The sequence below is a fragment of the Triturus cristatus genome, chromosome 3_2, assembly GCF_964204655.1.
Source record: "Triturus cristatus chromosome 3_2, aTriCri1.1, whole genome shotgun sequence".
NCBI classification, from domain to species: Eukaryota; Metazoa; Chordata; class Amphibia; order Caudata; family Salamandridae; genus Triturus; species Triturus cristatus.
In genome coordinates, this window is record NC_140584.1 from 452983311 (window position 1) to 453005240 (window position 21930).

The window sequence follows — 21930 nt, forward strand, 5'->3', positions numbered from 1 at the left end:
GTCCTCCACCCGAACCTGTCCAGCCTCCACCTCCATGCGTGAGGATTGAGCGGCGGCAGTTGATGCCATTTGACTTGCCTCCTGAAGTCTGTGATATTATTCTGGCAGCCAGGTGTCCCTCCACAAAGACGGTATCCGCCTGCCGGTGGAACAAATTTGTGGCATGGTGCACAGCAAAGGCTGTGGATCCCCTTTCCGCCCCTCTTTCTGAGGTTCTCCTCTTTCTTCTTTCTTTGGCCCGGCAGGGCTCTGCCCTGGGCACCTTGAGAGGTTATCTTGCTGCCATCTCTGCCTTCTTACGGCTTCCTGATCAGCCCTCTCTTTTCAAGTCCCCTGTAGTGTCACGCTTTCTTAAAGGCATTACTCACACGTTCCCTCCTGTACCTTTCGTAATGCCTCAGTGGGACTTGAATCTTGTCTTAACATTTCTGATGTGCGCTCCCTTTGAGCCTCTTCACAATTGTCCTCTTCGTCTTCTCACTCTTAAGACTGCTTTCCTGGTAGCCATCACCTCGGCTAGACGGGTGAGTGAGCTCCAGGCTCTGTCGTCCAAGCCTCCTTTTCTATCTGTTCATCTGGACATGGTTGTCCTTCGGCCTCGTCCTTCCTTTCTACCGAAAGTGGTGACCCCCTTTCATCTTGGGCAATCTGTCACCTTGCCCACCTTCTTTCCACCTCCGCATCCTTCCAAAGAGGAAGAGCGGCTCCACCGTCTGGACCCAAAACGTGCGCTCTCCTTTTATTTGGACCGCACGAAACAGTTCCGGGTGGACGACCAGCTTTTCGTTGGCTACGTGGGTGCTAAGAAGGGAAAAGCTGTGCACAAACGGACCATCTCCCGGTGGGTCGTTTTGTGTATAAAACTCTGTTATTCCTTGGCAAAAAAGGACCCTCCTGTTAGGCTGCGAGCCCATTCTACTCGGGCCACGGCGGCTACTACTGCTTTGGGACGGGGAGTCCCTTTGCAGGACATCTGTCAGGCGGCGATGTGGGCTTCGCTGCACACGTTTGCCAGGCACTATTGCCTAGACAGCCAAGTCCGGAGGGATGGCTTCTTTGGCCGTTCTGTCCTCCAGGACTTTCTGGTGTGATCTTGGTTCGCAGACCCACCATCGGGGTTGGTATTGCTTGGGTATCTATTCTAAGGTGAGGAATCTAACTAACGTGTTTCTTTCAGATGAACAAGTTACTTACCTTCGGTAACGATGTATCTGTAAGAAACATTAGTTAGTTAGATTCCTCACCGACCCACCCATCCTCCCCGTTCTGCGAACCAACATCTAGGGTTAAGGCTATCCTTTTCAGGGCCCTAGATTTTTTGGCACCAGTGTCGGTCTCTTGCATGGCTCTGCGTTCCTGGCGCGGAAAGCTATGTACAAGAACTGACGTCAGTGCGCGAGGGTGGCGTCTAAGTACTCCGACGACGTCATTCCGGCGCACGACGCCAACGACGGACGCGAAGCCGCAGACGACGCCTAGCGATGCACAAGGGGTATTGCTACAAAAATCTTCCGGATCCAGTCTGACGCCTGGGGATATTCTAAGGTGAGGAATCTAACTAACTAATGTTTCTTACAGATACATCGTTACCGAAGGTAAGTAACTTGTTCAACAGTGTTGAAGCCTGTAATTCTTTATCTTTCAAAAACAGCAAATTAATTATTCACAGGGAATGACTCACTGTGTGCCCTTAGAACTAAACTCAGCACAAAGGGGTCAGTCAGCTCCACAACCTTGCCAACACAGACCAGATACAAAGCCCGCTCTGGTGGCCCAATGGCAACAACCAGGGATCACGCCCTGTCATTACTTCTAAGCAGCAGCAACCAACTCCCTGGGACCCAAAGCCAGCTTGTAATAGTGCATCTCTCCTTCAGAGCAGCCTCAGCACACACATGGTGCACAGCCTACCCAGGGGGCCCGAAGCTAAAATACAGGGAGTGGAGACACATTGTCATCACAATCCTTAAACACAGCTGTAGGGGCCATGGGAATATGTTCAACCCTATCCAGGGACTCCGTGAATAATCAGAAGAAACAAGAAACATTACATTTTTCTGCAATTTTGTTTTCACATTACTTTCATGGTAACCAAGTGTTAAAAGTCCGCAAAAACAGTAAAATCATAATAACGTGTCTAGTATGGAACGCCAAGGCTGTGTAACACACGTCCCTGTAACACACGTCTTCAGCTGCCTCCCAGACCCGAATGTAGGCATGGCAGAACCAAGGTCTGGAGAAAAATAACCACTTAAGAGAAGTCCGGATATGATGTAAGTTATGTGTGCTTTTAAGCATGTGTGCTTTTACGCATGTGTGTTTCAAAATGTCCATGGCTCAATCATTGGACAGTGGTAGCTTGCTACTACTGGTATCGCTCTACTCACAGACATCTGGGAATAAAGCCCTTCATCAGATCCCTTACGCATTTCAAAAGGTTCATAATCTTAGTGGACACAGACCTGGATGCGCCTAGACAACTGCTGACTAACTGGAGCAATCACACTGGCAACCTGCGATCACAACTGGAGCTCTCGTAACCTAGGCCCTGGTGCCCTGGGATCAGAGAATACCAGGTTCTTCTCTTGTATCTTGTATCTCAATCTTTTGTGTTCCTTTCCTCTCACAAGCCAAAATGCTTAAGGTAAATAGCTCACACAACATTCAACTCTCTCTAGAACTCTATGCATTATTTAGGAAGAGAGAGTAGAAAGGCTTGCCTGTGCTCGCAGGTAAATGTATCAATGAGAGAATGGAAGCAGAGAGGTCAGTTTATCCCTGCTGTTTCCTGAGGAGAATTACAAGAAGACATCAACATAAGGGCAGGGTACAGACTGACATTTACCCAGAGACAGGTGCAATAGCCCACATGTCTAACTGGCGCTAACAGCACAGCCACCCCTTGCTCAGATGAAGACTTATTCCACACTCAGCGCTTATAGTACAAGTATCACTCATAAGTAGGCTTTCCTGTTTTCAGTTTCTATTTTTGGTAAATTCTGGTGGGTTTTTTTCAGTTTTTTCAATACCTTCAAAAACAGTGGTTATCAGTGGTTACACATTTTTGCGCCATTAAAAACAACAGAAACAGTGTTTTTCCGGTGTTTATGGAATTTTAATTTAATTTTAATTATTGCTTGCTTTCTGGACTGATAGTGCATGTGTATAGGTAGTGTGTGCACAGGGTATATGAGGACCAAATACATTTCTACTGCACCAGAATGGACTACTAATTCAATAGCATTCTTCATTAACTCTGAAGATTGTAAGATGCTTTCAGCATACCATCTAGCAAGTGACAAGGATCTCTTACAGGGAAGCACTTCAGCTCAGGAATGGATTTTAACAGGCCATCATACAACTTGTTCATATACGTAGCTAAATTACTGCAAATACAAACAATATCACTCCAATCTTAATTGAACTTGGTATGAACTTCTTTTTTCAGCAGCATTCCAAGTGACACTGTGTTCCATGTTTACCAAACGCCTGGTGTCATGTTTTCACCACTATCTCAGATGCTTGGTGACAACATTCTTTTCACACATACCTGTCACTACATCTTGCATTGAATGTTTGAAAACTGTGGTATTTGGCAATTCACTTACAATCAATACTGACTCACTAGAAAGGGGGGCAGATGTATCAAAGGATTTCACCGATTCTCTGTCTGTGGGTAAATGTGATGCTACATATTAGGAAAGATTCTAATTAAAACAGCCATTTTACCTATCAGTGAAGTCAAATGTAGCCAAAATTTCAAATATGATTTTGATATTTCCCAATTCTCTACAGTGTATAAAATCTCAATAAGATCTAAAAACTGCATCTTTAGACCAAAGACCACAAACCTAAAAAAAGCAGAAGGAAGAAGAGACAATGTTTCAGTGATATCCCTAAACAACAAAACTCAAGCAGAATAGTGTTAGCCCAGTCTCTCTTGATACTACCTTGTATAACAAAGTTACATTGTATTGGCCCCTTAAGGACGAAATAAAAATGACTTTCACTCATCTTTTCCTTTCTTTGAATGGCACTTAGTTTGTGGTTGCAAAGGTGTTTTTTCAGTGTTTATATGATTACACCAGTGATGGCTATTTTCCCTTCAGTGGGGTTTTATCAGTTATTATAGGTTTAAACCTAAAACCAAATAGCCTACTCATAAGTCACAGATAGCAAAAGTACTACTTACGTGCCACAGTGACCACAGCTATCATCACATGTCAAAGGCAGCTGATTAGTACCATTCATCTGATCAATCCCTTGCTCTTCTGGTTAATTTCTTACTCAGTACAAACAGCAAATCTATCCTGTAAGGATTTTGTCAGCAGAGCTACTCTCACCATACAACAGAGCATTCCCAAACAAGTTACAGGGAGCAAAGCTATGCCTTAATAGCAGCTGAGCTATCCCTGGATAGGTGATTATCCTTCTGACAATCTGTCTGCACGGTGTCTAAGCAACTAGGGAACAGGGAACCAGTGAACAAGAGGGGTTCGGGAACTAATGCTTTCAGGATGGCGTTTGGAGAAAGAGAGCCTCTCATACTTTAGTGGGACAGGTAAAACAAAGGAACCGGGAGACGCAATAGACAGGCCTTGGAGACAGCGAGACCTCAATATTGAGCAGCTTTAGGCTGGGAAACATCAGGCAGAGTAGAAATGGAAGGCTAGAACAAGACAACAGAGACAATGAAAGCAAGAGGCAGGCCAGTTCCAACTACAAGGATACAGGCAAATAAGAACCTAGGGTGGAATGTTTGAATTTGAACCTAGATGAGGAACAATGCATACCAAAGGAGAAACATAAAATCCACAAATATTGCACTAGAATGACTCTTACATCAACCACCTGTGTCATTTAGAAGGGCACATGGCATTACGTTCAAACAACACTACCATAGCTGACACTAATTAGGGGGAAGGATTCAAGGCCCTAACCTCCACTGTGAACCACCATGCAGAACCCCCAAACACACCCAACATTAACACAGGTTAGGCTGGAAAGTGTCAAGAGTCTCTCGTCCCCCCAACTCCCTTTATAGAACAGCTCTATGAGGATAACCAATGTCTTCCAAGCCAGCCACCCACATTAATGTGATTCAGTTCCTCTACTGGAAAACCTCTGACGGATGAATCACAAACGCAGACTGATGTCTGCATAAAGTGCCGAGGCCAAGTAATTGACTAACTCTGAACCATATCTGGCAGGTCAACATAACAGAACTGCTGCTACACATGCTAAACCTCTTCTCTGTGTGTTTGGAAACGTTGCATACCAGCTGTCCATACTGTCCCTATGCTGTGTGTGAATTAGCGAAGCTTTAAGAGTCCGTTCCACTTAAAAAAAAAAGAAACAAAATGACTGTCCTTGTCAATTTTGTTTTATATTTAGCTGCTATGAATTGTGTTTCCATTATTTTTTTATAAAATTTTCCAAATTAAGCATGAATATTGACGTTCAAACAGTTTGAATCAAACTTCTATGTAGGTACACCAGGAATACACTGTTGTATGTATCAAGTCTGCATCATCTAGGGCTGTAAGGGCACAGCCTGTCACCATTTCACATAATTATATTAAAAAGTAACGAAGAAAGCCTTTGTGTGCAAGGATAAACGTTTCCTGTCTCTGTCCCCATTTCTCTCACAAGAGGAACCTAATAGACAAGAACTGCGCCGGGGCTTACCTGTTTGAATGAAGCTCTCCTCACGCTACATTCCACAAACAGTGCTCCAGGTTTAAATGTCCCGTCCTCGCAAGCACCAGGAGACCCCAAGCCAAAGCATCCCAAGCTCCGCTACACAGCACCGTCCACAGGAAGCGCAAGCACTATTTTGTGTCCCGACCCGGACCAGACCCCAGGCGGTGCGCACAATGAACCCGGACGCCTCCGCCCAGCGTGTAGTCAACCTTGCAGAAGCTCGTGCGACGTCACGGGCCTATGCTAGGTGGTGGTGGCGGCGTGCGTACGCTGCAGGCAGCAGTTGCAAGCAGCAGGTGGCGGTGCGCATGCGCTCGTACTTCAAACAGGGCCGTGCGCGTGGCACTGGCGGCCCATTGCAGTGGCCTTTATAATTTATTTGGGGACACTGACACTACTGTAACAGTAGTGTCAGATTCCCCAAATAAATTATAAAGGCCGCCGCAACGGGCCACCAGTGCTGCGCGACCGCAACCCCAAAAATAGTGCCGCCTGGGGCGGACCGCCCCCCTCTTAGCTACGCCCCTGGAATCAGGTGAGTGAGATGGGGCGTGAGAAGATGGGATGAAATGGGAAAAGGGAGGGTGGGGAAGGGAGATGCAATGGTGACTGAAGTGTAATGGATGGAATGTAAGTGGATGGAAAGAGATGGGAGAATGGTGGGATGGAATGCAATGGGATAGGGGATGGGAAAGTAAAAGGGATGGGGTGGTCTTTGGGATGGGCTATGATGCGTGGTGATGTGATGAGATTAGGAGAGGGTAGGTGGGGTTGGGGTTTGATCTCGTAGTGTTCAGATGGGATAGATTGAGAAGATGGTGAGGTGGGATTTGATGCAAATGGGATGGGGTGGGGTGAGATGTGAGGGAAGAAATGAGATGTGAGGGTAAGGGATGAGATGGGCATGGTGGGGGTTTGTTTTGATGGGACAGGGTAGGGTTGTGGTATAGGGTGGGACAGGAAGGAGTGGGCCAGGGTGGAATGAGGTGTGATGAGAAGGCAGGGTACAGTGCTGCATGGTAATTGTTACTTCAATGCTGCACACTGGAGAACTGAATGTCAGCCTTGGATACATGGAGAATGTGAGAAAGGACAATTGTAAGAGCACTTTTCCAAAACTTCAAATAAATAAGAGTTATTGGCACCTGAAGCATTACTACAATAACAGTAAATTGGATTTTTTTTCAAATTAAATAACATATTCTATAATTACTCACAGAGTGCTCTGGTTATCAACCTTGAAAGGATGAAAGGCTAAGATCCACTTTACTGCGATTCAAACTTCTGACCTGCAGGTAAAACTAGAGGTCTTAACTTGCTGGGCCTTCTTGCTGGCTGCTGACGTATTACCACTCCTCCACCCACTCCTTCGGCATCGTAGTGCAGTGTGTGCAAATTTTGAAACATAACTAATCAGTCCAGAAAGAAGTGCGGAGGAGCTATTCAGTTTCACAGTTCCGCAGGTTTTATATTACTAAAGAGAGAGAACACACATATTAGCCCCACCTTCAGGGGCTGGAGCCTACTTCTGCTGCTAAATTAGCTGGGGTAAGGCTGGTTTTGGATATTCACGCTGAAGAGGAGAGAAAGAGTTGCTTTGCTGCAGAAGACGCAGGGCCTGCGCCACTAAAACATTTTAGAAATGCTGTGATCCAACCTCACGAGCGGGCGGTGGGGAGGGCAAAAGTTTAAGCATTATCAAAATTTCACAGGCACTTTTGTAAAATGCGAGGCATTTTTACAAAAGTGTTGATATTGTGATTTTTTTTGCAATCATGACATCCTGAAGGGTTTGATTTACACCTTAAACAATAAGCATGCTAAATCTATTCATCGGTTTCTATGAAATGGTAAATGCAATTCATCCCGAAAGTTTCCAACAGTCAGTTTATGTGGCATTTAACCGTTTTTCTATGAAATCACATACAACCCTGTGGAGCAGGTAGGCACAGACTATGGCTGGTGCTTTGAAGAGACAGCCATTGTCACTTGGTGCTGTGTATCTGTGAAAGCATGCAGAACTTCCACAGATCTGACCCAGTGATGGCTCTCTGTGATCTCACTTCCAAGCAATCACCTGCTCACACACAATCACCTGCTCACTCACACGCAATCACCAGGCCTCGAGTCATCTACTGCATGCATTAGCTAGGCTGTGAAATAGTGGCGGTCTGTAGCCAATCAGTTCATGGACTGTCCAGTGCATCACACGTGAAAAACTATTTCAAGATGTTATGCACCTACCACATGTTTACTGCAGAATGTGTAACGTCATGCATATGGTTGCTAGATATCACAGCTCAACACTGACACACAGGTTCACCATAAACCCATGGCAAGTTTAATTCAAGAAACTAAAGAAGCTATAAACATATCACAAACACACCCTCCTTCACCCCCACTCAGTGGAGTGTGAACACGGAAGCACATTGGAGCAACTGTGATTATAGCAGAACTCACAAAACTTGTGTACTTTGAAATTTATTTTTTTTGCATATTTATATAGCGCAAACTCGACCCGAAGGTGCTGGTGGCGCCCTGTGCGACAATGTTTGTTGGCGCCCCCCCCAATGACCACCTCCACCACCACAGGTATCTCTCGCTAGCACCCTTTAACAGTGACCAAGTCTCCATAACCACACTCTCTCAGATGCACTGAATTAGTTATAGCGCCACTCATACCAGTGTAGGGTGTCCGAGCACTTTGCATCACACACACATTACACAGAGACAATCAATCATACGCGTGTAAATCAGTGTAGGAAATGTTACATAAGCCAAAGGACAAAGTGTAGGAGTCACATGTCATCCATACTGATAGGCAGTATAGTTTAAGAGTGCTTGGTGTGGAGAAGCACAAACTCCGAGGCGAAAATGAAACCGCATAGTTGGGAGTTTTCTTTAATAATAAGAATCGATTTCAAGCCAAATTAACCCTTTTTGCAACATTAATTAATGTTCTAATAATGTATACTTTGCAGTCTGTATGCAGTTCCAGGATGAAAGTTAATAGCTCACTATACTATATTAGGACTTTAAGTTATAAATTGCAAGTAACAAAAGGATGTCTCTTTTGAAAGCAGTAACCTACTGATCTGTTTACATCATACGCACTCTGTAATCTACTTGGTACACGTTCTTTGCAGCAGGAATATTAACCCTCTGCACTAACTTCACCTAAATCAAAACCTCAACTAACAAAATGCTGATCTCTCGCCAGGAAGGTAATTAATCACACAAGTTATCTTGACATTTATGTGAGGCCTGGTAAGTGCGGGGGGGGGGCGAAAGAAACGCTGCAGCAGGTGCTTCAAAAGCATAATAAACTTTCAAACACGGCGCCCCCAGGAAGCCAGCACCTGGTGTGGTGACCTTGAGGCTCGAACTCTGGTTTCCAGCACCAAAGGCGGCAGTTTAGGCTGGCCGACGGACCACATCCTCTCCCCTTCATCTAACATCACTTACTTGCGCCCGGCGTTCTCAGAAAGTGCCGTGGAGGGTCCTCTGGTCTCTGCCCTGCCTTTAGTCCACGTCCCCGAACAATTAACTGCTTCGAGCCCAGGGCGGTACATCGCTTTACCTAGACTCGCAGATTTGTATTGTATCTCCTCTCTGCCTGCAGCTCCGTCGGCCTGCCACCACCTCCGCCCGGATCGCTGTCAACCTTGCAGAAGCTCGTGTCCTGCGACCAGTGTAGCCAGATTTTTAGACCCGTCCCAAGCCCAAAGCCGCTCAAATATAAGCCCAAAATAAGCCCAATCAGACCAGTTCCAGCCCAAAAACCAGCCCAAATTGGCAAGTCTCCAATTATGCACAAATTGTCATCAGAAACAATTTTAACGACAAATATACATTCTATTCAATATACAGATGGTGGGAAGGTGTTAACTGGGCACCTGCCTTAATGCTATTAATTTTTAAGACCAGTTCTCACTGCGACTTCTAAGAGCCCCTGCAGCTCCACTCTGCCTATTGCTTAAAGATTCAGCCCCCCCCCCGAAATCAGCTCCAGTTCGAGCGGCAAACAGCGTGCGTCAGTGCGCGCCTTGGCATCAGCAACGTGGTGAAGCACGGAGTGTCAGATCCATGCCAGGACAGTGGTAAACAGACGCACGCGGTGCTGCCAGCAGGTGCGTGTGAGGTTGGGTGGCCCCTGCACGACCGTTTTCGAAGCTGGGCTGGCCTTCGAACAACCGATGTGGTCAGTTTTGGTTTGGGTGTTAAAACACTCTCTTTACCTACGTCAACTTCCTGGGATCTATCAATATTCATCACTTCCTACAAATAGGTTGACCAACTGGCATGGGTGCAAATTCAGGACGGTGAGTGTAAAAATTCAGGACAAAGGGTCAAAATTCAGGACAAAATTTCAGGACGGGAGGTCAAAATTCAGGACAAAACTTCGGGACAAAAGGTACGTTTTACAGACACATCAAAGGTGGTCACGTAATAGTGTATCATACACTATTTAGACCATAACATGAACTTAGGCCTAAATCCTCAAACAATTAGTATCGTTTTTAAAGCCACTACCCGAGGGCACATGAGCAAACTTATGTCAAGAAAAAATAAACTATATATTTGAAACTAGTGAAACTCGAACATGACATCATGGAACTCCAGATAAAATTAAAACACAACCCAGACAAAAAACAAATCCCTTACCTGGAAAAACTAAAATACAAATGCAACAAAATCTTAACCAATAAAGCTCACTTCATTGTCAATAAAAATAAAGGTAACACATTTTGTGGTCATAAGAAATCTGGAAAATTACTGCCAAGCAAAACTCCCTCTGCCTGAAAATATCATCTGTTACCAACAGTCAAGGAACACCATACACTAAAGAAAAATACATTTTCCCTCTTTCAAACAATTCTATCTGAAATTTTACTCTAGAAGCACCCACACTACCTATGAAGTGTCTTTACAATATCTCATTAGCCTACCTATATTCAAAATAGACAATAAAATCAAAGCCTTTCTAGAGGAACCAATTTCCCAACAACAAAATGTATTAGGCCATAAAGTCTCTTAAAGCAGTGAAAGCACTAGGTCCAAATGGCTTTCCCACCTGCTTATACCACACATGGGGCCCAAATCTAATTCTTCCCTTCAAACACCTTTTTACCCACTTCGCCAACTCTAGTTCAGGTAAAGGTGCAACATGTGAGGCAACTCTAATTGCCATCCCAAAAAACGCAAAAGATCTCATTGACCCCAAAAACTACCCCCATCTCCCTAATAAACACAGATTGCAAAATATATGCTGACATTCTAGCCCTTAGATTTGAACCTATTGTTAAATCAATCATACACCCTTTTGAAACTGGCTTCATCAAAGGCAGATTCAGCTATGACAACATTAGAACATTTAGCCACGCTATCAAGTGAGCACTCACCCTCACTCACCCTGCGCTATAGCAAGAGACACGTAGAAGCCTTCGATAAGGTCTCATGGTCCTTCCTACATGTGGCCTCCTAACTGCTTTCAGGCTCGGTTCATGCTTTACCAAAATGACACTTGCTCTAGATGACGAGCCCCAAGCCAGAATCAACATAAACAAGCATCTTTCCAGCAGCTTCAATAGCTCCCAAAACACAAAAGAGGGTTGCCCCTAACTTGGCCACTATTCTTCATATCTATGCAACCTCTTCTTTTTAGCCTGATGGAAAATACTAAGATAGCAGGAATCCACTTGGCTGCTGGTCCTCAAAAAGTTGCGGCATACGTAGGCGACATTTTGATAGTCACAGACCAGACAGAAATAGCCAGCCCAAACATTTTGAAAGTGATTAACTGTTAAGCTATCGTATCTGGCTAGACACTCAATAAGAAGAAAATAGATATTCTCCCTCTCAATATTCATCCAGATATATATCACAACAAGTAACGTTACACCTACAACAAGCCAGAACCATTTGCTTTGTTAATGGTTGTTAGTTTCATAAAATAAAAGTGCAGCAACCATGGCTTAATTGAATATAATATTGAAACTGCACTTTTCTAAAATGATGAGATGGAAAAAATTCCCTGCCCCAATCTCTCCACTCTGTCTATTGCTTAAAGACTCAGCACCCCCCCCCCCGAAATTTTTTCTTACACCCCCCCCGCCAGAAATTTGGCTCTAGTTGCGCCTCTGACTCACTCACCTGATGTCGGGGCGGGCGTTGATGTCCGGACTCAGCAACTGGCCTGGATGACCACCAGTGGACCACAGTGGGCGGCGGCAGCAGCAGGGACACGTCCGACTCCAGTCTGACTCCTCCTCATGATGATGATTGATGAGATGATGCTTCCTGGCTGCCTGGCGTCCACCGTTGAGCCGAAAGTAAGAGGAGCTCTGTCAGGCTGAGGTCACGCACCGTGACGCACGCACGCAGGGGCTGGCCAAAAAAATGATTCCCAGGGCCGTCATTGGTAGCGTTTTCGCGCGCTACTGGATTGGCGGCCCTGGGGGACCCCCACATTGGCCCGCGCACTCACGCGACGGACTCCTCGTGGTCGGCGCCCGCCCAGTCCACAAAATTGCACACAACCTTCCAAATCTAGCCCAAAAAGTAGCCCCCCGCCAGGCATGGTTTTTTCCCGCACAACTGGGAAAGAAGTCGCCCAATTGTGCGGGAAATAGCCCAATCTGGCAACATTGCCTGCGACGTCACGGGCCTATGCTAGGTGGTGGCTGTGCGCATGCGCTTGCATTTCAAACAGGGCCGCGCGTGCGGCACTGGTAGCCCGTTGCGGCGGCATTTATAATTTATTTGGGGACACTGACTGACACTACTGTAACAGTAGTGTCAGTATCCCCAAATAAATTATAAAGGCCGCCGCAACGGGCCACCAGTGCCGCGCGGCTGCCGCCCCAAAAATAGTGCCGCCTGGGGCGGACCGCCCCCCCCAGCTACGCGCCTGGAATCGCATTCCCCCACTGGCAGCTCCAAAGCTGCAGCGGCTCTCCCCAGGCGATTGTGGTGCAAGGAACAGCAGCAGGATGGCAGGCAGTGGTGGTCCTCAAAAAGACAACAGGCAGGATCCAGGTCTAGTACCAGCGTTCTTGGCCCCCAAAGGGATTATTAAGGAAAATGTATGTGTAAAAAGATATTGAAAACTAAATACTGGATTTGTGTTCTGTTCTCCCTTGCGTCACTAGATATAGTCGCCTTCTTCGTGAGAGGAACGAAAGAAGAATTTAGGAGCATCTGTGGAGAATGTGTTACGTTGTAACTAAATGCGAAGAAAACCCCTTTAACTACATGCACTCATTATTTTCACGTTTTATCTTTCAATGACGTTTGTTTTCCTTATCGTTTTGTCTACTCGTTGGTTATCAAAATGTCAAGAATGTTCCCGATTTTACTGGAAAAGTCGATTGTTTTTAAAAGAGGAAAGGGAAAGAGGTAGGTTTTAAAAGAGGAAAGAAACAAAAGGGAAAAGGGTATTTTGTTTTCCTTTAGACTGTTTGTTTGTAATGTGTAACTATCTTTATGTTTATTCCTTACTGAATCTAAGTGAAAAATTACGTTTGAACTCAGCATTACTCTACCAGTAAAATAATTGAAGAAATACATATTTCTGCTGTATAATATGAAGGCCGTTGTATTTTAAAGGGTTAACTATGTTTCAAATGATAAAATGCGTTAAGTGATCTGTTGCATGAGAAAATTTGTGGACCAGGGTGACAATTGTTCTACTACAAAAAAATATTGTGATGACACGGAATTGTAAAGTGCATGAAGTAAAAATCTGTAAAACCTAAAAAAAAAGTTGAAAGTTAGAAATGCTAATCTGTCGACCCTTAGCCAAATGGTTTTATTACTGGAGTACAGCTCACGCAACCAGTATACAGACGTTGTTGAATGACACTCATCAAACTAGAGAAGTATTTGGCAAGATGATTACTTGTATGTTGCTAAAAATACAATTTTTTCTTTTCTCTAGCACTCTACCTGGAAAACCACAACAGTAAGTTCAGATGACATTTTTATACAATTTATATTAACTAGTTTCCATATTCTAATGGTTTTAAAAATGCATGACATGATAACCTCTAAAAAACACATATATTTAGCTCATCAACCATACATCTTAAAATGTATGTTAGTGTTCTTGAAACATTTATGTATCCTAATTATACTTATAGCCATTTCCATGCTATCGTTAATCTAATATTTCCTATTAAGAAGGTTTATAAAGTGTTTTAGCCATACATAGGAACAGGTGACCTGAAATCTCTGGTTTCCAAAAAGGCGGTGCATTTAATTAACAAATATATGCCATTTGTATTTATGAATCCTGCTATTGCATAGAAATGGACTTGTGCTACTTCTCTACTCCTCTTTCTTATCAGAATCCTTAGAGAAGTAGTGTGAGTCACGTCATGAAACAGGCAACCACAGGGCCCTTTATTTGTAACAAACAATTTAGTCCCTCTTCTTGCATTCAGTGGTATAAGTATTTGACTTTTCACCCACCATTCTTTTTCTCTGTTTTCTGACACCATTCCAGATGAGTCGCTGTACCTTAAGTCTACTATTTTTGTTTTTGGGTCTCACTGCTCAGGTTACCTTTCTATTGCGATTGTGAGAGTCTTTGGCAACAAACAAAAGTATAAACTTTAAAGGCATATACTGAGTGTGGGCTTTGCACTAGCCCTCTTCAACTATTGGCTTTCATGTGTTTTTTAATTTTTAGTCGAGCCCTAAGCCAGCAGGTAAGCGCTGCTCTGGGGATGATCTGTGGAAGTTCAGTACAGGAGAGAAGCCCCTCCCACTCGCCCGGCCCATATTTTTAATTGGCATGCGTCTTTGTCCTTCCTAAATACGGCCTTCAGATTCGTTTATAGGCTTGTTAGTCCCTCCTAAGTACGGCTGTGTCGTCATTTCATTCCTCCCATGGTTACTGGCCCCTTTACTTTGTTGTTACACGGGAGCTGTTCTATTTCCTTTATTGAGTTTCTCCTACCTCAAGCAGGACGACGTGTTGTGCTTACAGTCAGCGGGCCACGCCCGCTTTCTCTTTGCAGCAGTCGGGACAATGTGGCCGTTTGCTTGTCAGTGCTTGTTTGAGCCGCAGTAATGCGGGGACGGAGGGGAAATTAGCTTGTATTTTGTAATGATTTATTTTAACCTTAAAAAAAACTCGGCATCCAAAGCCCCTTTGTGACTATTTGGTGAGGTATTGGTTCTACACTGTTAAGCAAAATACAAAACTTATTTTCTCACATTTCTAATCTATACACTTCTGCGATACTAAGTGTGGAAATGACGTATTTTAAAATGTAACATGCTGCGTGACTTGCCCGACTCTTAGTTTCCTCGAGCTGCATTGCGAGGGTGAGGTGGTCATTTCAAGATAGCTGTCTCACGTCAACTCCCCTACAGGGCTCTGTCCTGGGGAGTCCAGCCCTTCTGGCACTCCCTTGAATTCACGGAAAGCACAATGGAGATGGCGCCTGGCAGCGCCGCCTCGTACGGGCTCAGCCCTGGGTGTGTAAGAGGCAGAGAGGGGAAGCGCCGGGGGACAGGGAAGCACTTTAGCAGATGCTTGATATGGCGGTGAACTTTGCACAGAACCATCTGGCCAGAGGTGGAAAGGGTGGGCACAGGTACCGCTGTGTGAGGCCTCCAACAGGCCGGCCGGGCAAGGGCCACGTGGAGGTAAGGGCAGCACACAAGAATGGACACGGCACTCTGCGGTGAGGGTCTGGGACGGAAGTCCCGAGCGACCTCCGCCCGTTTATTTATATTCTCTCTGGCCATGCCTGGCCAGAGAGTGCTACAGTGTGTGTATATGCTTCCGGCCACCTTACTTCCAGTTAGACAACTAGACCGCTACATCCCATCCCAAATCAGTTCTTTTCTTTCCGACCCAACTGGGTACTCCATGCAAACTCAGATAGCTGGCTGTTCGGCTGTGGATTGGGACGTAAGTTGTACCTGTGTCGCACTGTCTCTGTGCCCCTGGTCGGGCTGGCAGTCCCGGACTCACATGGTGTTTCTGTCGAGCTGTTCTCCTCCGTTCTCACCCTGGCCGGGGACCTTGGACGTGGACTGATGGGGTGGTCACTGCTCGGATCTCTGTCCGCCATGTCGGTGCACGGAGTTCCCTCAGCTCTGGGATGATCTTCCTCGGATTCCGGGACTTCTTTGAACCATGATATATTCCTGGTTACTACTTCGCCGTTCCTTTCAGCTGTCACCGCCGTGCCTCTGACCTCCTGTACCAACCATGATCCTACTTCATACGGTGTTCGGAACTTTCCTCCGGGTCTACGATTTCTTATCAACACGCGGCATCCTGGCCTCAGAGTCCGACTCTTTGCTCTCCTCCGTTGACTGGCTCTGATATTGGTCATGTTCCTCCTGTGCTGAGTTGCGGCCGCATCGTATGGTTCTTGTTCCCATGTGTCCGACACTGGGAAGCTGTCTCGCCGAGGTCCTGCTAACATTAGCGACCACGGGGTCCTCTGAGTCGTGGAGTGTGGTGTACTGCGATATTCTCGTAGAAACTTCTGCAGCACTACCTCGGGGTCCGACTGTTCTGCCATAGCTATGCGCAGGATCTTATTTAAGGTCCTCATGAAGCGCTCTGCTGTGCCATTGGCCTGGGGCCATTGAGGAGTTACACGATGGTGTTTTATTTTCAGCTGCCCCATAAACTCCTGGAATTCTCTTCCTTGAAACGGAGGCCCATTGTCCGTTTTGATGGATCCAGGCAGTCCAAACAGTGCGAATATTTTTAAGAGTGCTGGAGCGAGGTGATTGAACGCTGTGGAAGGTAATACCTCCACACATGGTTATTTCGAGTAGCTGTCTACCAGCACTGCTCTGACCCTCCCGTCAGGGAAACTCCCAAAATCTAGACTTACACTTGCCCACGGGGCCGGTGCGGGGTCCTCCGTGATTATTGGAGCTGGTGCCTCGGCAGTCCCAGTCAATTGGCACGCTCGGCAGTTTCTGACTACCTGATCCACGGCCTCTTCCAGCCCGGGGAACCACAGCTTTTCTCGCAGACGGGACTTCATTCTGTTGGCCCCTTGGTGGCCTTCGTGTGCTAGGCTGGTGATTCTGTCCTGTAGGCTTTGTGGGACAACAATTTTTGACCCTCTCAGTAGGATGCCGCTCTCCGTGGTGCTTAGTTCATCCCGCACTCTCCATATCTTCCCAAGACGCATTCTCTCTGCTTCGTTCCACCCTTGCACATTGTTGAGAAAACCGTCCCACGCCCCTATCCTTATAGTGTCGACCGTCCTTTTGAGGACCATGTCTGATGCCATGTTTGCACTCACTTCCTCACACGACACTGCTTGGGGGCATGCCCATTGGGATACCATATTCACATAGTCTTCGGTCTTTCGTTCTTGCGACTTGTCTGCTTCCTTTTCTTGGCTCGGGTGGCGCGACAGAAAGTCTGCTGGGTTTTTGGCACCTGGGCGGTATACTAATTCCATCTGATATTGTTGTAGTTGTATCGCCCATCTTTCGATCCGTGGTGGTGGATGTGGGGCTGTCCCTCGAAACAACGGCAGCAATGGCTGGTGGTCGGTCACCACTCGGACCGGGTGTCCCCAGATGTATAAGTGGAAATGGTTACATGCCCACTTGATAGCGAGGGCTTCCCGCTCAATTTGTGAATATCTGGATTCTGTTGCGGTTAGAGCTTTGCTAGCGAATGCTAGCGGCACCCAGGTGCCAGGTTCTGTCTCTTGGGTCAGGACTGCTCCCAGTCCTACCGGGCTCGCATCCACGATCAACTCTGTTTGCCGATTGGTGTCAAAGTACGCCATCGTCGTGCTGGCCAGTAATGCTGTCTTGATCTTCTGGAAGGCATCTTCTTCACGTTTGGACCATTGCCATCCGGCGTCCTTTTTCGTGAGCTGGCGCAACGGCTCAGCTATTGTTGCCAGGTTTGGGATAAATCTCCCGCAGTACGTCGCCATCCCCATAAAGCTTCGTACCTCTGATGCAGTGTTCGGTGCTGGTGCCAGTTGGATCGCCTCCGACTTCTTGGGGTCAACTTTTACTCCCTCCGGGCCAAACACGTACCCAAAGAATTCAATGTGCCGCTGGAAGAATTGGCATTTCTCCTTGTGTAATGTCACTCCGTACTCTGCTAGCCACTTCAGAGTTGCTTTTAGTCGGCTGTGGTGCTCCTCAAGTGTGGCAGAATGTATCAGAATGTCATCACTCACATTCATGACTCCTTGCAGTCCCGTTAGTACTTCCATCACTGTATTCTGGAATATCTCTGCCGCGGATGAAATTCCAAAATTCAATCTGCGGTATCTTCGCAGCCCCAGATGTGTTGAGAATGTGGTGATGTACCGACTGTCTTTATCCAGTTTTAGCTGATGGTACCCAGCATTCAGATCTAATTTTGAAAACCACTGTGCACCATTGAGATCGGCTAGTATGTCATCAACGGTGGGTGTCAAATGTCGTTCTCTTTTAATGGCTTGATTAGGCATTCTCATGTCAATACATATGCGGATCTTGCCAGGTTGGCGGGGCTTTTCCGCAATCACCATTGGGGACACCCAAGGGGTCGGGCCTGATACTTTCTCAATGACGCCTTGCTGTTCCAACTTTATCAGTTCTTGCTCGACCAGTGGGCGTAGGTGAAATGGAATCCTTCTGTGACGTAAGGCGATTGGTTTCACTACCGTGTCAATGTGTAGTTTGATGGGAGGTCTTTTAATTGTGCCTAGTCCTTGAAACAGTTGTGGAAACTGTAGTAGAATTTCTTCTGTTTGTGTTGTCTTGACCGCGTTGGCAAACGTGACTAGCGACAGGTCTTCTGCTGTGTGGCTTCCAATCAAAATGTCCGCTTCTTTGTTCACCACGTAGAACGTAGTGGTGACCTCTTGATCTTCTGCCTGCACGGTCACCGTCATTTTCCCCCTTAGCGGGAGTGGTACTTGGCTCCCATACGTGAAGATTCTCACTTTGGAAGGCATTAGTTGAGGTTTTACTCTGAGCGCTTTGTAGTGTTGAGACCCCATCACATTCACAGAAGCACCAGTGTCTATTAGTGCAGTTACTCGTGTCCCAGCAATGGAGACTTCGCAGGTCGGTTGAGGACGACGTCGTCGTTTGAGGTCACACACGAAGGACACGAAATGGCACTCCTCGTCTTCTTCCTCGGAGGAGGAGGCTTCCACGTACTGCAGGCGCCCTGATCCGGCTCGTTGCGGCGTTGTCTGCGCCATCTCCTCCAGCGTCAACTGCTTCACTTGTCTGTACGGCGTTTTCCGTCCTGCCCAGCTTCTCAGACGTGAGCCTCCTCTGCATACGCTCGCAAAATGGTTGAGAGTGCCGCATTTGGTGCACGATTTACCTTTCGCAGGGCAGTTCTCTGGAGGGTGGTCTTCTTTCCCACAGTATCCGCACTGAGATCTCCTGGGTGTTCAGGTGGGCCACCTCCCTCGAGTGCCACGTGCCCCTGTGCGAAGTGCATCTGCCCTCTCCGTCTTGACAGCGACCGTCGGCTCCGCAGCAGTATGGAGGGCTGCTTCCATCGCAGACGCGCGGACATCTGACAGTTCATGTGATCTGGCTAGGATGAGTATGTCCTCTAGCTTAATGCGTGGTTGACGGAGTATGAGCGTTCTTAGCGTTTTGTTGCGACACCCCTGGATCAATTGAGCTCGGGCTTCCTTCACAGGGTCATCCTCGGTACACGTGCTCGCCAACTCTCTCAGGCGGGCATGAAAGGCGTCCATCGACTCCCCTTCCCTCTGCTTTGCTTGTCGCAGTTTGAATCTCTCATAGTCAGGATTCAGCTGGGGATCAAAATGTGCATTTAAGGCCCTGACCGCAGCATCATAGTCAGTAGCCGGCTCAGTATTTGGCAGGTGTGCAAACAGTTTATAGATTTCATACCCAGCAAAATGTAGTAGTAACGAGCGTTTCACTTTGTCGTCTGTTTCTCTAGTGGCAATGAAGTAATTGTCAAGGCGGCTCAGCCACACCTTCCACCTTGGGGACGCCGTCGCGGGGTCGATGAGCTCACTGAAAGGAGGCAGGGCGCTTACTTGGGTGTGAACCGGTGTCACGACAGGCGCAGGCGTCACTTGTTGCCTGCTCGTGCTTGCTGCTTGGTCCACCATGGTCACGGTGGGACAATGCGCCCTCTAGACTCAATTATCTTGGTACGTATGCTTGCTTCAGGGTGTAGTAATGCCGGCGCGGTCGCGCCGTGCTGCGCGGCGGCGAGACAGGGTAGGCCCAGTCCATTCAGCATTCACATCAGTCTAGAAAATCGCTTCCGCTGGCAGCAGGGCCGTTCACGATATGTCCCCCACACTGCTGCAATGCGCAGTCACACCTTCAGATCCTCAGTTGCATGCCCCAGTGGATGATAGGGGTAACTGTCCCTGTTGCATTAGCCAATGCTCAATGGCCGTATCAGTAACACTTCGGGAAGGCACACCGGCACTTTGGGGCCCAGGGAGACCATGCGCGGGGCGCGCGTGTAGCAGCGTCGTCCGGACACCACGTGCTCGCTGATAGGCTACAGCGCGTGCACACACGTTCCGCCTCACCGTTGGATCAGCGCTGCTCCCGATGTGCGCTACTCGCGCTGCTGAGGGCTCCGGGCGACGCGGAACTTCCACCGCGGCAGACAGCCGCTCCGGAGACAGCCGCTCCGGGACACCGGGCGGGCAGCAGGCTCGGGCAGTAGCGGGACAGGATCCGCAGCCTCAGGGCAACGATCGCCGCCACAGTCAGTCGATGCCCCCACCGAGGCACACGCTCACGGGGCAGCCCAGGGCAGGTGTCGCCCACCCTCGTCGCCAGTGTGAGGCCTCCAACAGGCCGGCCGGGCAAGGGCCACGTGGAGGTAAGGGCAGCACACAAGAATGGACACGGCACTCTGTGGTGAGGGTCTGGGCCGGAAGTCCCGAGCGACCTCCGCCCGTTTATTTATAATCTCTCTGGCCACGCCTGGCCAGAGAGTGCTACAGTGTGTGTATATGCTTCCTGCCACCTTACTTCCAGTTAGACAACTAGACCGCTACACGCTGCACGTGCAGATTTCGGTGACCGCCCCCTTTTCCCAAATCTTAAATTGAGAAAGTAAACTAAATAACCACTTTACATCGTAAATGCATGGCATAACCTCGGCGCAGTCACAGTTAGGATCTGTTATAATGGGATTCCAGGCTGCTCTGACCCGCTGACATAACTTACTCCGACCTTCTCTATTAAGTACACGGCTGCTCATTTTGCCTCGGTGTTATTTCAGTCATCATCAGGGTTGTTAGTTTTTTATTATATTGCTTAGCTGCAACGCAGAGCTGTAATTAATCTGTCTTAATGTTCCTCAATTTAACAATTCTCCAAGCAGTTGTTAAATGTTAACAAAAACATTGCAGAGGGCCCACACCAACATACAATAAACTCTTTGGAATTCAATTTGTTATATATGTCTGGCTATGACATAACTGCATGTCATACACTTTGTCTGAAGTTTTCTTCTACACATGAGCTATAATCATGTACCAGTTAAGTAATTGCTGCTTGTGTCTCCAGTCATATTGGCGAACACACAATTAGTTTTTGTGGATGCTCAGATAACACTAAGTCGTCTTGAAAATACATTACACGCCAAGGTGTTTGGTAATATTAATGGGGAAGGCTTGCAAAGACTGCATCTTATTAACACAGTATTGCAGGTAAGTTGATCAGATGCACGCCATTTGAGCTGCATTCTTGCTTCAGTGAGAGACAAGGGTACATTTTTCTTGTTGAAAAAAGAAAGACAGTTTAGGTTTCATTAAGGTGTGTATTCTTAGCTTCACCAGCTTTGTGAAAAACCTGATGAAAAATTGCACACAATATTGCTCATGTAGGAGAAAAAAACACATCTTTGTTTGGGCTGTTGAAATTACCATAAAAAATATCTTTTTGTAGGTAAGATTTCCTGCAAACCTCCATTTGCAGGACTTTTGCGTGTAGGCCAAGCTTCCATTTTGCCAGTTAAATTCTATTTTGGCGCATTCTTAATCATAGCTTTTTCCAAAGCTACACTTTGTCTAAATTTAGTAGTTGGTGATTTTGGGGCTACTCTCCGTTCTGTTTGCTGGCACCACAACCTACTGCCTTTCTGCCAAAGCAGTGGGACAACTGGATGGGAAATAGTGATGCCAGTAATGGAAGTAAAGAACCCCTTCTGGTAGCCAAATCTCCATTTATCTTGTTTGTCAAGGCTCCCTGTTTCTGCCT

General features: G+C 46.9%; 1 protein-coding gene across 1 annotated transcript in view; it reads left to right on the forward strand.

The window, feature by feature from the left end:
* The window catches only part of ABCC8 (ATP binding cassette subfamily C member 8), a 1425084-nt gene that overhangs the window by 58851 nt on the left and 1344303 nt on the right, over positions 1 to 21930 (forward strand). Inside the window, exon 2 of the mRNA XM_085648067.1 lies at positions 13643 to 13666. Within this exon, the coding sequence (XP_085504193.1) occupies positions 13643 to 13666 (24 nt within the window). The remainder of the gene's footprint in view (positions 1 to 13642; positions 13667 to 21930) is intronic.